Source organism: Pezoporus occidentalis, unplaced genomic scaffold, assembly GCF_034315485.1.
Source record: "Pezoporus occidentalis ecotype Australia unplaced genomic scaffold, CSIRO_AGI_Poc_V1 ctg4, whole genome shotgun sequence".
Taxonomy (NCBI): Eukaryota; Metazoa; Chordata; class Aves; order Psittaciformes; family Psittacidae; genus Pezoporus; species Pezoporus occidentalis.
The window spans coordinates 2,229,326-2,242,859 of NW_026915724.1; the positions used below are offsets into that span (position 1 = coordinate 2,229,326).

At 41.2% G+C, this 13,534-nt stretch overlaps 1 protein-coding gene across 4 annotated transcripts in view; it reads right to left on the reverse strand.

Moving 5' to 3' along the window:
• Nucleotides 1–13,534, reverse strand: part of TERF1 (telomeric repeat binding factor 1) — a 29,105-nt gene that overhangs the window by 14,619 nt on the left and 952 nt on the right. For 2 of the 4 annotated variants that reach the window (XM_062633196.1, XM_062633193.1), the window contains exons 2-5: nucleotides 10,727–10,822; nucleotides 8,549–8,679; nucleotides 7,798–7,884; nucleotides 6,345–6,494 (exon numbers count right to left, since the gene is read on the reverse strand). In XM_062633196.1, coding sequence (XP_062489180.1) covers nucleotides 6,345–6,494; nucleotides 7,798–7,884; nucleotides 8,549–8,679; nucleotides 10,727–10,822 — 464 coding nt within the window. The remainder of the gene's footprint in view (nucleotides 1–6,344; nucleotides 6,495–7,797; nucleotides 7,885–8,548; nucleotides 8,680–10,726; nucleotides 10,823–13,534) is intronic. The other 2 variants (XM_062633195.1, XM_062633194.1) reach the window with 2 other exon arrangements.

Consider the following 13,534-nt stretch of genomic DNA (forward strand, 5'->3'; position numbering starts at 1 on the left):
AAAATGTCGGCAAATCTGAGGGCAAAGCAACAGTCAGCGCAGCTACTCCAGCTCCAGGCACAGTAGTTTCACCACCCCCAGCGACAAGCACAGTCGCTACTTAAACTTTGGCTGCAATGAACGGCGCAGCTACCCCAGTGGCAAGTACAGCAGCTGCTCAAACTTCGACTGCAACACACAGCACAGCTACCCCAGCTCCAAGCACAGCAGCTAAATCACCCCCAGCGACAAGTACAGTCGCTACTCAAACCACATGATAATCACTGCAGCCAAACTAGAGGACCAATTCGTACTAATATTGGTTGCCCCTGTACGCAAGAGAAAAAGCGAAAAAGAGGCAAGAAGGGTGAAGCGAGATGAAGAAATAATGTATTCACCACCCGGTCTAGCATCTGATCAGGAGTCATCATCACATGATGACAAAGAAGAAGACGACGTGACTTCTCGACCTCGGACCTCAACCGAGCTATGGAATATGCGAAAAGATTTTACCCGTCAACCAGGGGAGCACATCATCACCTGGTTACTCCGATGCTGGGACAATGGGGCCGATGGTCACGAACTAGAAGGTACAGAAGCCAAGCAGCTAGAGAAGAGGGAATTGACAAAGCAATTGCAAGAGAGAAAAAGTCCCTCAGTCTTTGGAGGCGGCTCTTGGCAGCTGTGAAAGACAGGTTTCCATAAAAGGACGATGTTATGAGTCGTTCGGCCAAGTGGACTACTATAGACAAAGGCATCCAGTCTCTGAGGGAATCAGCCATCGTAGAGATGATCTATCACATCAAGCTGAATAACGGGGATATGCCCATAGATCCAGATGAAGTTGAACGTACACGACCCATGTGGCGAAAACTTACACGGAATGCACAATCATCATATGCCCATTCATTGGCAACAGTAACCTGGAATGACATAGTACCACTAACAGTGGATGAAATGGTTCATAAACTCCAAGAGTTCGAAGACAATCTCACCCCTTCCATCATCTCAGCTGTGGAAAAACTGTCCCAGGACCTCAAACAATTGAGGGACGATCTATCTGATTTATCCAGTACCTCACGTGTACCAACACACATCTCAGCTATTAACAAAAGGCGTCCTATTGTTCGAGAGAGGAGATACAGGAGGTATATGCCACAGGCTACCCTATAGTTTTACCTGCGGGAGAAGACATGACAAAGTGGGATGGAAAACCTACTTCAGCTTTGGAGGAATGGGTGAGTGAACTGAAGAGGGGAGCAAGGGCCAAGACTGATCATCCCATGAGAGCTACGGCTTCAGTCTCTGGTGAGCAGTTTCCCAGATGGAGTGGAAGAGCTGATTTTACTCCAGCTCCTGTGATAACGAAGAATAATCCCTTTCAACACGACTTAAGTGTCCAATTCTGTGATGACCATTAGAGGGGCCCTGCCTCCAGCCAGGTGGAGGTAGGGGACAATTGGATTTCCTGGACTGTGTGGATGAGATGGCCTGGCACATCAGTCCCACAGAAGTATAACGCTCTAGTAGATACCGGTGCACAGTGTACCCTGATGCCATCAAGCTGTCAAGGGGTGGAACCCATCTATGTTCCTGGAGTGACAGGCGGATCCCATGAGTTGGCTGTAGTGGAGGCTGAAATCATCCTGACTGGGAGGGAATGGCCAAAGCACCCTATTGTGACTGGTCCAGAGGCTCCATGCATCCTCGGCACAGACTACCTGAAGAGAGGGTACTTCAAAGACCCAAAAGGGTACCGATGGGCTTTTGGTATTGCTGCTTTGGAGACTGAGGAAACTGAGCAGCTGTCCACCTTGCCTGGTCTCTCAGAGGATCCTTCTGTTGTGAGGCTGCTGAAAGTTGAAGAACAACAAGTGCCAATTGTGACCACAACAATGCACCGGCGGCAATATCACACCAACCGAGACTCCCCGATTCCCATCCATCAGCTGATCCGTAGACTGGAGAGTCAGGGAGTGATCAGCAGGACCTGCTCGTCCTCTAATAGCCCCATATAGCCAGTGAGAAAGTCTAATGGAGAGTGGAGACTAACAGTAGACTATCGTGGCCTGAATGAAGTCACACCACCATTGAGTGCTGCCGTACCAGACATGCTAGAACTTCAGTATGAACTAGAGTCAAAGGCAGCCAAGTGGTATGCCACGAATGATACTGCCAATGCATTTTTCTCCATTCCTTTTGCAGCAGAGTGTAGGCCACAGTTTGCTTTTACTTGGAGGGGTGTCCAGTTCACTTGGAACTGACTGCCCCAGGGTAGAAACACAGCCCTACCATTTGCCATGGACTGATCCAGACTGCACTGGAACAGGGGCAAGCTCCAGAACACCTGCAATACATTGATGACATTATTGTGTGGGGCGACACAGCAGAAGAAGTCTTTGAGAAAGGGAGGAAAATAATTCAAATCCTGCTGAAAGCCGGTTTTGCCATAAAACGGAGTAAGGTCAAGGGACCTGCACAGGAGATTCAATTTTTGGGAATAAAATGGCAAGATGGACGAAGACAGATCCCCACAGATGTGATCGACAAGATAACAGCAATGTCTCCACCAACATCCAAAAGGAACTGTCGTGGTTTTAACCTAGCCAGACAGTTTGTTCACTCACTCCCAATGAGTGGTACTGGAAACAATCGGAGGCCTGCATCCCACACCCCCACCCCCCCCCCCCCCCCCCCAAAGGGGCCCTCCCCTTCCCTGCTCCTGGAGGGATGGGGAAGAGAATTGAAAGAATGCAACTCCCATGGGTTGAGACAAGAACAGTCCAACAGACAACGTACAACACAAATCACCACCGCTACCACCAATGACAACAATGGTAAGAGAAAATAACAAGGGAAGAGAATACAATACCACCCACCGAAAAACGAGTCCAACCCAGAAGACCCGGTGTCCTTCCAGGTAACTCCCAGTTACCCCCCTGGGCATGGTGTGCTGTGGTATGGAATACCTCTTTGGCTAGCTTGGGTCAGGCGTCCTGTCTCGGCTTCCTCCTGGCTTCCCCTCCTCCCTGGCAGAGCATGAGCCTCTCAAAGTCCTTGGTCAGGGTAAACATTACTTAGCAACAACTGAAAACATGGGTATTATCAGCACTGTTCCCACGCTGAAAGTCAAAACACAGCACTGCACCAGCTACCAAGGAGGAGAAAAATTGACTGCTACTGCTAAACCTAGGACATAAGGCATTACATGCAGGCTGTTCTTGGGGCAGCTAACCTACAAGAGCTTTCTGAAGTGCAATAGCTTCATCAACAGTGGGAGTTGCAAACTTAGAATCATAGAATCGTTAGGTTTGGAAAGGACCTTAAGATCATCTAGTTCCAACCCCTCTGCCATGGGCAGGGACACCTTACGCTAAATCATATTGCCCAAGGCCTAGTCCAACCTGGTCTTGAACACTGCCAGGGATGGAGCACTCACAACCTCCCTGGGAAACCTATTCCAGTGCCTCACCACCCTAACAGGAAAGAATTTCCTTCTTATATCCAATCTAAACTTCCCCTGTTTAAGTTTTAACCCATTACCCCTTGTCCTGTTAGTACAGTCCCTAATGAAGGGTCCCTCTCCAGCATCCCTATAGACCCCCTTCAGATACTGGAAGGCCGCTATGAGGTCTCCCCGCAGCCTTCTCTTCTCCAGGCTGAACAGCCCCAACTTTCTCAGCCTGTCTTCATATGGGAGGTGCTCCCGTCCCCTGATCATCCTTGTGGCCCTTCTCTGGACTTGTTCCAACAGTTCCATGTCCTTTTTATGCTGAGGACACCAGAACTGCACACAGTACTCCAGGTGAGGTCTCACAAGAGCAGAGTAGAGGGGCAGGATCACCTCCTTCGACCTGCTGGTCATGCTCCTTTTGATGCAGCCCAGGATATGGTTGGCTTTCTGGGCTGCCAGCGCACACTGCCTGCTCATGTTCATTTTCTCATCAACCAACACCCCCAAGTCCTTCTCTGCAGGGCTGCTCTGAATCTCTTCTCTGCCCAACCTGTAGCTGTGCCTGGGATTGCTCAGACCCAGGTGTAGGACCTTGCACTTGGCATGGTTAAACTTCATGAGGTTGCCATCAGCCCACCTCACAAGTGTGTCAAGGTCCCTCTGGATGGCATTCCTTCCCTCCAGGGTATCAACCTAACCACATAGCTTGGTGTCATCGGCAAATTTGCTGAGGGCGCACTCAATCCCACTGTCCATGTCACCAACAAAGATGTTAAACAAGACTGGTCCCAACACCGATCCCTGAGGGACACCACTTGTTACTGGTCTCCAGTCGGACACTGAGCCATTGACCACAACCCTTTGTGTGCAGCCATCTAGCCAGTTCTTTATCCACCGAGTTGTCCATCCATCAAATTGATATCTCTCTAATTTAGAGACAAGGATGTCGTGTGGGACAGTGTCGAATGCTTTGCACAAGTCCAGGTAGATGACATCAACTGCTCTACCCCTGTCCATCAGTTCTGTAGCTCCATCATAGAAGGCCACCAAATTGGTCAGGCAGGATTTCCCGTTAGTGAAGCCATGCTGGCTGTCACCAAGCACCTTGTTGATTTTCATGTGCCTTAGCATGCCATCCAGGAGAATCTGCTCCAAGATTTTTCCAGGCACAGAGGTGAGACTGACTGGTCTGTAATCCCCCGGGTCATCCATTTTCCCCTTCTTGAAAATGGGGGTTATATTTCCCTTTTTCCAGTCATCGGAAACTTCACCTGACTGCCATGATTTCTCAAATATGATGGCCAGCGGCTTGTGGATTCCAACCTTGACAATAACCTAGAAAAAGCAGCCTACTAAACAGTAGTAGGCAATATAGATCCACCAGGTGGATGAAAAACTGAACATGACCCTACAACGTGCACCTGCAGCCTAGAAGGCCACCATATCCGGAGCAGCATTCAAAAAAGCCTAGCCAGCAGGTTGAGGGAGGTGATTCTCCCCCTCTGCTCTGCTTTGGTAAGACCCCACTTGGAGTACAGATCTGGGGGCCCACAATATAAGGAGGACATGGACCTGCTCGAGCATCATGAAGATGCTCAGGGAACTGAAACACCTCTCCTAATGAGACAGGCAGAGAGAGCTGGAGTTGTTCAGAAGGCTCTGTGGATACCTTATTGCAACAGGCCTGTAAGAAAGACGAGGACAAACTTTTTAGCTGGGCCTGCCTGCTGCGAAAGGACAAGGGGTAATGGGTTTAAACTGAAAAAAAAAAAAAAAGTAGATTTAGGTAGAAGGAAGGGTTTTTTTTCCCCCCCCCAATGAGGGTGGTGAAACACTGGAACATGCTGCCCAGAGAGGTGGTATCTGCCCCCTCCCAAGAAACATTCACAGCCAGGCTCAAGGGGCTCTGTGCAATCTCTGAGCAGAAGTGTGAATGCTCCACAAAGTAACTCAGTCCAATGTAAAGGTTTCAGAAGTAAGATATGCAACATTAGCAAACAGCATGACAAATGCGCAGGCAATGGGGGTGCAAAACAGAGGGCCTAGGTCAGCTAATATGGAGTTTCAGGCCTTTCCTGATACCTCCAAATCTCCACTTCCTCTCAGACTCAAAGAAATAGCCTTGAAAAATAAATGTGGAAACTGACAGCTGAAACTATTAAAAGGTATTCCTTATTAAATGCATTCAAAGTATAAGTTCTCTAATCTCTCTTTCTGGTAAGAAAATGAAAACCCTAGAGGAACTTCAAGTTTGTTTATTTAAAATGCACTTCTTATTACCTTTAGATGTCTGCACTTTTGTAATTGAGTAATTCAATATTCTTTTATAGGAAGTAAACATAAGAGAAATTCTTTACAATCCTCTTGAAGATGAGCTGAAGGAGGAATGTTGTTCTTGCCCATCTTAAACCACTTCTGAGCAAGACTGTTTGTAAGGAGTTTTTATTTACAGGAAAGCAGCAATAACAATCTTCCATCTACTAACTCCTCTGACATTCCTAAATCTTTCAGTCAAATTAACAGGTCTTGAACTTTCAGTTTTTGCATGAAAATTCATATAAACATCAAATATATAGTTTATTATCTTTTAAGTAGCCTGAGATCAAAACTGCTTCTCTTAAGCACACAGTAATGATGGACCTCATTTTACTTATTTTTTTCTTAACTATTTTTTCTAATCAAAACTGGTGGAAAAAACATTCATGAAAGATAGTTTAGAGGAGTCTTACTCCTACTTTCTCCTAAACATACATTCAACCTTTCTTTTAATTGAGACAATACAAAGAAAAACTTCCTTTTCTTCTAATACAGTAACTGAATATTGTCTAAACAACCTATACAAAAGTATAAACCTATTTAATCTTATCAGGCACCTCTTCTGAAATAAGATTTGAAAATGTATTTCACATACCTGTAATAAGAAGTTAGTTTCATTTTCTTTCATGAAAAGTTCAATGTAAGACTTGATTTTACTTATCAAAACATTGTAACTGAAGGTTTGGAGAAGAGGAACATACGGATCCTTGCTTTTAATTACAGTTGCCAGCTTCATCCTTAAAGGCTAAGAAAAACACAGATTTAATACAACACAAATGTATCCTATAGTAAACTTGGCATCTATGCTAAACAGGACATACAGAAAGCTAAACATGATGATTATAGAGTTTTCTGAATACACCTATCCAACTTCATGCTACCTTTCGAAAGGGTTCTGAAGTCAGTTAGGCACAATACCAGTTTACTCAGTAAGTGGTTAAATGTAACTTTCCAGAGATCCTTATTTTCATACCCTTTAGGTATAACACCAAAAGCAAGATTGTCAAAGGAGCAAAACCACCAAGAAAAGGCCATTCATTACTGCGTTCTCTTTTCTCATTTACTGCCTCAAAAAGACTGCCACTGAAAGGGGTTCACAATGTTCAGGAAAAGGACTATTTAGTACCATAGCATTAAGGACACCCTGATATTGATAAACATAACTTTACATCTTGTCTACCAACCACTTTAAATCTTAAGAGACAAATACATCCAACAATCAACTTCCATGTACAGGTTGCATTCTTATTTATGAACGAGTACTCTACCAGACTATACTTTCCGAATATCTGAAGAGTGTATCTGAAGATTTTGTTACAGATATGGAACTATTGATATAGAACACGTGTCCCAGTATACCAGCGGAAGATAGAGGCAGCATTTTTAACTTTTCTTTTTGCCTATAGTCCTTTGCTCTTTTCTCCACCCCAGCAAATTCAGGTGTGTGCACTAGCTATTCTTTTAGAGATACACACTCAAACTTGTATCTTTCTGAATTATGTAGTCAACATCAAACCAGGAGGTGGCCTGACCTACGCATTATCTTTTCCAGATAAAGGAATACTAATATTCACTCTATACTACAGATGCTAACAGTATGTAGAACAGTAATCAGAATGCATTAGTATGTAGAACAGTAATCAGAAGAAATAGAGTGCACTGTAATGGTTCAGAGAAAGTCAGACTGATTACTTGGGAATTTCTATGCCTCTATCAGCATGTTTATACTGTCTTTACTCTGAGAAAACAGCAATATCAGACTCACAGAAACCGTAGTGACACCTTACGTGAAATGGGAGATGAAGTTCAGACTGATGCTGTCCACAGTGAAGAACAACTGCTGCTAGAAACATTTTACTCCCCCACACCACCCATCATTTCTATCAGTCCCCTACCTACAGATTTCTTTTTGTATCCATAAGTGCCACAGGTATGTAGGTGACTGCAGAAGCAGCAATCACAACAGAGCTCTGCATGTATCGTTTGCTAGCTTTGGAAACTCATTCTCTTTTCCTCTTAAATTGAAAGAGCTTAATGCAAGTTATTACCTTATCCGATTCTGAGTCTGTAAACAGCCTTTCAAGAGCTTCAGCAGCCTCCTTGAAATATCCATTTTCCATATAGACTGCTACAATCTACAACAAATATAATTACAAGACATGCTGAAATACATTTCAGAGATTAAAAAAAAGAAAATTCAAAAAGAAAAAAAAAGAAAATTCACACTTAAATAGTAAGGCTTCCAAAATCCAGAAGATTATCTGTTTAAGGGTTACCAACAATTACCTAGTTTTAAAAGTTCTAAAATAGCATTAAACCTCACTCATAAAGGCCCAAAGCCTTTTTGCCAGGCTTTTAAAAGGACTCTCGCTGATTTAAAATGTCCCATACTTACCTACCAAGTATTGCTTTCATCTTTCCCAGATTTTCAGTCCCAGTACCTGTCAACATGTTTTCACATGTTCAATAGCAAAGGTTTACCAATACAAATAATTATTTTTAAGCAAAGAAAAAACAAAAAAGCTACTAATAATATATTTAAAAGCTCAAGATACAAATGGTTTTAAATTTATTTTTTTTAAGATTGGCAGCTTTTGAAACAATTTTGAATTGGGACAAACAGGAACCAACTTAGACAGGAAAAGGTCTGCTGTACAGATCTATTTACTCTGTACTGAAAGTACATCAAACTTAGAAAATTTAGTTCAGCCTGCTAATAGCCAAAACTTTTTGTAAAATGAGCCCTGTTTTAGCAGAATTAATAGAATACCACCCTAAAGCATTTTAAGTCACACAAACCTGAATTTGAATCAACTGACGAATATCTTTATGAAGCTTTTCCAGTTCGACTTCTTCCCTTTCAAGTAAAGTCCAGAAAGACAGAGCAGATTCCAAAGGTGAAATTCTTTTAGAATTTTCAAAATAGCATTCTTTGGGAGGGGAAGAGAAGAAATAGAAAAAAGTACTTTAAAAATTTGAAGGGTAAAGCTAAATATATTATTCATCCACAATAAAGTAATATACACTATACACTACTTCAATTCTTTTTTCCTCAATTTTTTAGTCTCTCTCTTCAAGTGTGTTTAAGAGACCCAAGTTAAATGCCTCCTTTTCAGAGAGACTGGCTCTTCCTGCCCTTGCTAGTAACATTACTGTTGCATTTTTAAGGGAGGTTACATGTCTGGTATTTACTGTTCACTTAAACTTGCAACAGTGTTAAGTTTAGCATCTTGTATTTGGGCTGGCGTTAGCAATACCAGTGCATTAAGTTTGGCATCAGATATCAAAACACTCGGTATTGGTAATTGTAATTTTGTAATGTAACCACTGTCTTAAGGTTTGTTTGGTTTTTGTGGTCCCTCTCCCTCAAGTCTATATATTTCTGTGTTTTTACTTTTCATTATATTAGAAGGGGTTAAAGTGAGAGGGAAATTCAAACAGCTTAACACAGAAAAAGCAGAACAACCTCCTGTGTCATAGCGCTGCTGTGCCAACATCAAGGTTTGTGCAAACTCCCAGCAAGCAGGATGCAGTTTTGGCAGAAATCTAGCCCAGCCAAATAACCCTCAACACTCTAGGAACAGTTTCCCAGTCTGGTCACTGCCCACTTGCACAAGTGAGTATGCCAACATAACAGATGCAGGAGATGGCAGATGCACAAGTCTGCTTTTTTTCTTTCTGTGACACTGCCAGCTTAGTTTAAGATGTTCACTGAACCACAGCCTTACTTATTCCTTAATTTTAGATGACATAGCAGAATCTCTCACAGCAAAATTATTTCTTACAGTAATTTTCAGACAGTTTGTAAACAGTTTAAGCAATGCTGAAAATATAAAAAATATTTGACACCCACTACAGTAGAAGACAAACACTGAAAATTTAAATAGTATCATATGTATAGATATACATATTTAAAAAAAGAACAAAACCTAACAGAACAACAAAAACAAAAAAAAAAAACAATAACAAAGCACACTTCTGGTTTCCCTACTTACTGTTTCAATAAAGTAATGACACTTCATATTAAGGTTATTATAATATTGTAAAACCAAAGTGTTTAACTTAAAGAGCTGGCATCTGAAGCAGCCTACTCTACTTTAAGGCTCAATAGAGATTAATTATTTTAATAACTGGAAACAAATGAGGAGAGCTACCACACAATGTATTAGCTTTCCATGTATATTGTGCAACTACATCTGATGTAATACCCACTTAAGCACATGCAATCTTCCTTACCATACAGGTCATTCTCTACACCGCTAGACAAAAACCAGACACTGAATTTATATTGACAAGTGTTACATACAACAATATAGTTTTAAAGCATCATCAGCAAAGTTGCATAATTTGTATATGATGAGAACCAGATTTGAATATTTAAAATACTTCAAGTTGAACTAAATGAAGAAGTGTATTATTACTTGACAAGTAACATCAGAAATTTCATTTTATAAAAACAATCCTTTCTGTCACACTTTTTTTCTTCCATGCTCATGCTGGCAAGACTGGTTTTATAGACCTTAAATTCCAATGAGCTTTATCAAGCAGTAAAAACTATCAGCAAAAGTTAAGTTTTCCAGAAACTTGAGCAAAGTCAGTCTGGCTAAACCAGCAAGTTGTAAATACAGCCAAACAGAAGACATGACAGTAAGAGTCCCAAGGACCTGCAGCCAGCTATAAGCCTTAACAGCCTTCTGTAAGAAACAAGGGAAGCCATCCTTTTCATCCATATTCTTATTCCCACTGCTTGTAGGAATCACTCAGCACAGAATACCACTGGTCCTGCATACATGTGGAATAAAGATAATCCAAAAGGTAGAGTTCAGACATTTTATTAGATACACATAAACATATGTACAGTAAGACTATGTGAAACATAGCCTTTACTGTAGATAAAGGTATTAGCATATATAATATAGCTCTGTGCAAATTCATGCAAATCTATTTACACATGTGAAGGAAAAAAAAAGTATTTACCAAGTTTTTTTCCTTTTGCAATCCTTATCAAAAGCTGACAGAGATACACCGTTTTTTCCTGATGTGCAGGTATTTTCGAGAGGCCATTAATAAGAGCTAGAAAAGAAAAGTTAAGTCAGTCTTGCTCCAGCACTGCCACAGTGTGGCTAGAAATATGCTAGGCACTACGTTATGAGATTTAATAATCTACTAAATTTCTAATTCGTTACGAAACAGATGAAAGCATTTAGTTAATATCTGTCAATGTTAGAAGAACTTAAATCATAATAAAGTATTCGACCTGAAAAACCTTCCTCTCTTGCAGTTCACAACAGTAGCCTAGAAGTGGTAAGATGCATCACAGGCATGTATCATCAAATTAGAAGACCACCATATTTTACATACATAAGTGAAGTTTTATTTTCCTGGGTAACTTACTATGAAAGACAATTGCCTGCTCCAGGAACATTCATATGGAATGCTCACAAAACATGAACCGTATGCAGATGGGCAATATTTACATGTTGCCATAGCAACTGCCAGACCAAAAGCAGCAAAAGCTACAAGATTAGTCAGAAATGTAAACCTACAAGGGAAATCTTCCTTGCAAGGTTGGAAGCTCACAAGCATTATTATATATTTTAGAATAGGAGCCATCACGAGATTATTTCCATCATGCTGGCTTACTGTGAACTTCATATTTTTTGTGTTGAATATAGTAATTTATCTTGACAGCATAATACACAAACACTCAAAATGAAAAGCGAATAATATCTCAAGTGACTCATCCAAGTTGCAGACTGAACACCCTATTTCAGGAAGCTTTTATGTACACATTTCTGTGTCAACCTAGCAAAAGCCAGGATTCCAGGGCATGGGACCCCCAAGTTTTGCAATGACAACTAGGGCACATAACACTGTTCTACTTGAAAGCAGTACTTAGCCTGCTTGCTTATTAGCATACAGTCACCTATGGACAATGGATAAGCATGAAATTACAAAGTAATTAAAACAGCCCCGAATGATTACCAGGATAATGTCATTTGGGCTTGGAAGAACACATTTACAACTGCTTCAATGATGACAGAGCTTTTAATTCCTATAGCCAAAATAGGAAGTAAAAGCACATTGCTTAGAACAGAAGTGCCAGTCATTATAATCACAAATTCATGCATCTTCCACAGCTGACGAGAGTTCAATTTCAAAGAGTTTGGATGAGTTCAATGATGGAGACAAGCACTCTCATAATGCCTGAACATGGAGCCAGGGCTTGGAGATTTTGGAAGCCAGCAGAATACTGCAGCTGAAGAATTCCACAAGCTAAAAGCTGCCAAATAGCTTGAGATCTTTCAGTTTTCTCTGTTCTTTTAAGATGCACCTACCTTAATGCTTTAGCTCAGAGCAGGGGTGCATTTTTAAATTTAAATTTTGCACTTAAAATGCAAACTTTCTGTTCAGTTTGTACAATGGAGCCATCTTTAGTATACATATTGAAGTCCTTTAGAGCTACTTCAAAGGGAAACAGAAACCTTGAAGGGTTTACTGTGTGGACAGCAGGTCCGTAGCAGCAATTACCCACAGGTAATGCAGACAAACAGAAAGAAACATAGCCTTAGTACTTCTCTAGACTCTTCTACTTCTCCACCCCAAGGCAGTTTCTGTTATTTAGTTAGCAGTGCCCTTAATTATATGACAAGCTTTCCTCCCCATGGCCACTCAAATCTATTTCTCATCTTAGTCTTTCACTAGATACTCTACAAATCCAGGTCCTTACCATGTAGATACCTACACAAGCTCTTTCAGATATATTGACCACAATACCTTGTCATGGCAGGATGACATAGGCAGAGCATATGACCTTCCCATGCTGTCTTTAAATCCTTAATTCCAGGTAAGTAGCTATTTCTATTTGGCAGTATACTGAGCTATATGGCAATACTGTTTATTACCTAACAAAATAGCTTGTCCTGTTCCCTTAGCCACCTTGCTTCTCTGCACTTGCTCCTGTTTGAACTGACCTTCTTGTTGACAGCCATACATTATTACAGTAGGGTCTCCCTGCGACATAAGCAACAGTTGTACCTCTGTATTTCTATGAAAAAAACTACACTGACTTTTATAATGCAGTCTTATGCCTGTGCTTAGTTTTTTCCATAGACTTTTACACTTATGACTTTGTAATCCTATAGCATGAGTACGCCCAACTTTCCTCTGTTGCTAAACAAAGTAGGAACAAATTCCAAAGTCATTATTAGTTTCCAGCTCCATGGGACATTGTGTTTTGCTCAGTTTAGTAATTTCCATCAATATGGTCCTAAAAACTCCTCCTGTTCTTCTCAGGAAATATTCCAATCTGCTTCTGTGTTTACAGTGAGTGCTTCCATCCTACATCTTGGTGAAATTTCAGTACAACTTCCCCACTGAGCCACAATCCCAAAGCCAAATGGAAAAGCCCCATTAATCATTTAATCAAGCAGCACCCCATTCAATGTACTTTGTTATATTATTTTTAGATTTCTTACCTCTCACGTGCTATTGTATTCCATTCTTTGCAAAAGTTTAAATAAGTCACACATTCACATTAACCTGAACCAAGAATACACGCACGACACAGAAAAAGCAAAACCAAAACAAACCAAAAGCCCCAAAAGCTCCAGCCTAGTATCTTCAGGAAAGAAAATTTCTAACAAAATGTCAAAAGACATGGATATTTGCTTCCAGCCGTTAACTACTCTTAAGTATTTTTCATTTAAAATGCATGTTTACTCATTCAAAATCCAATCACTAGACTTTATTCCACCTTTATCTGCTAGACAAGGGTTAACTGAA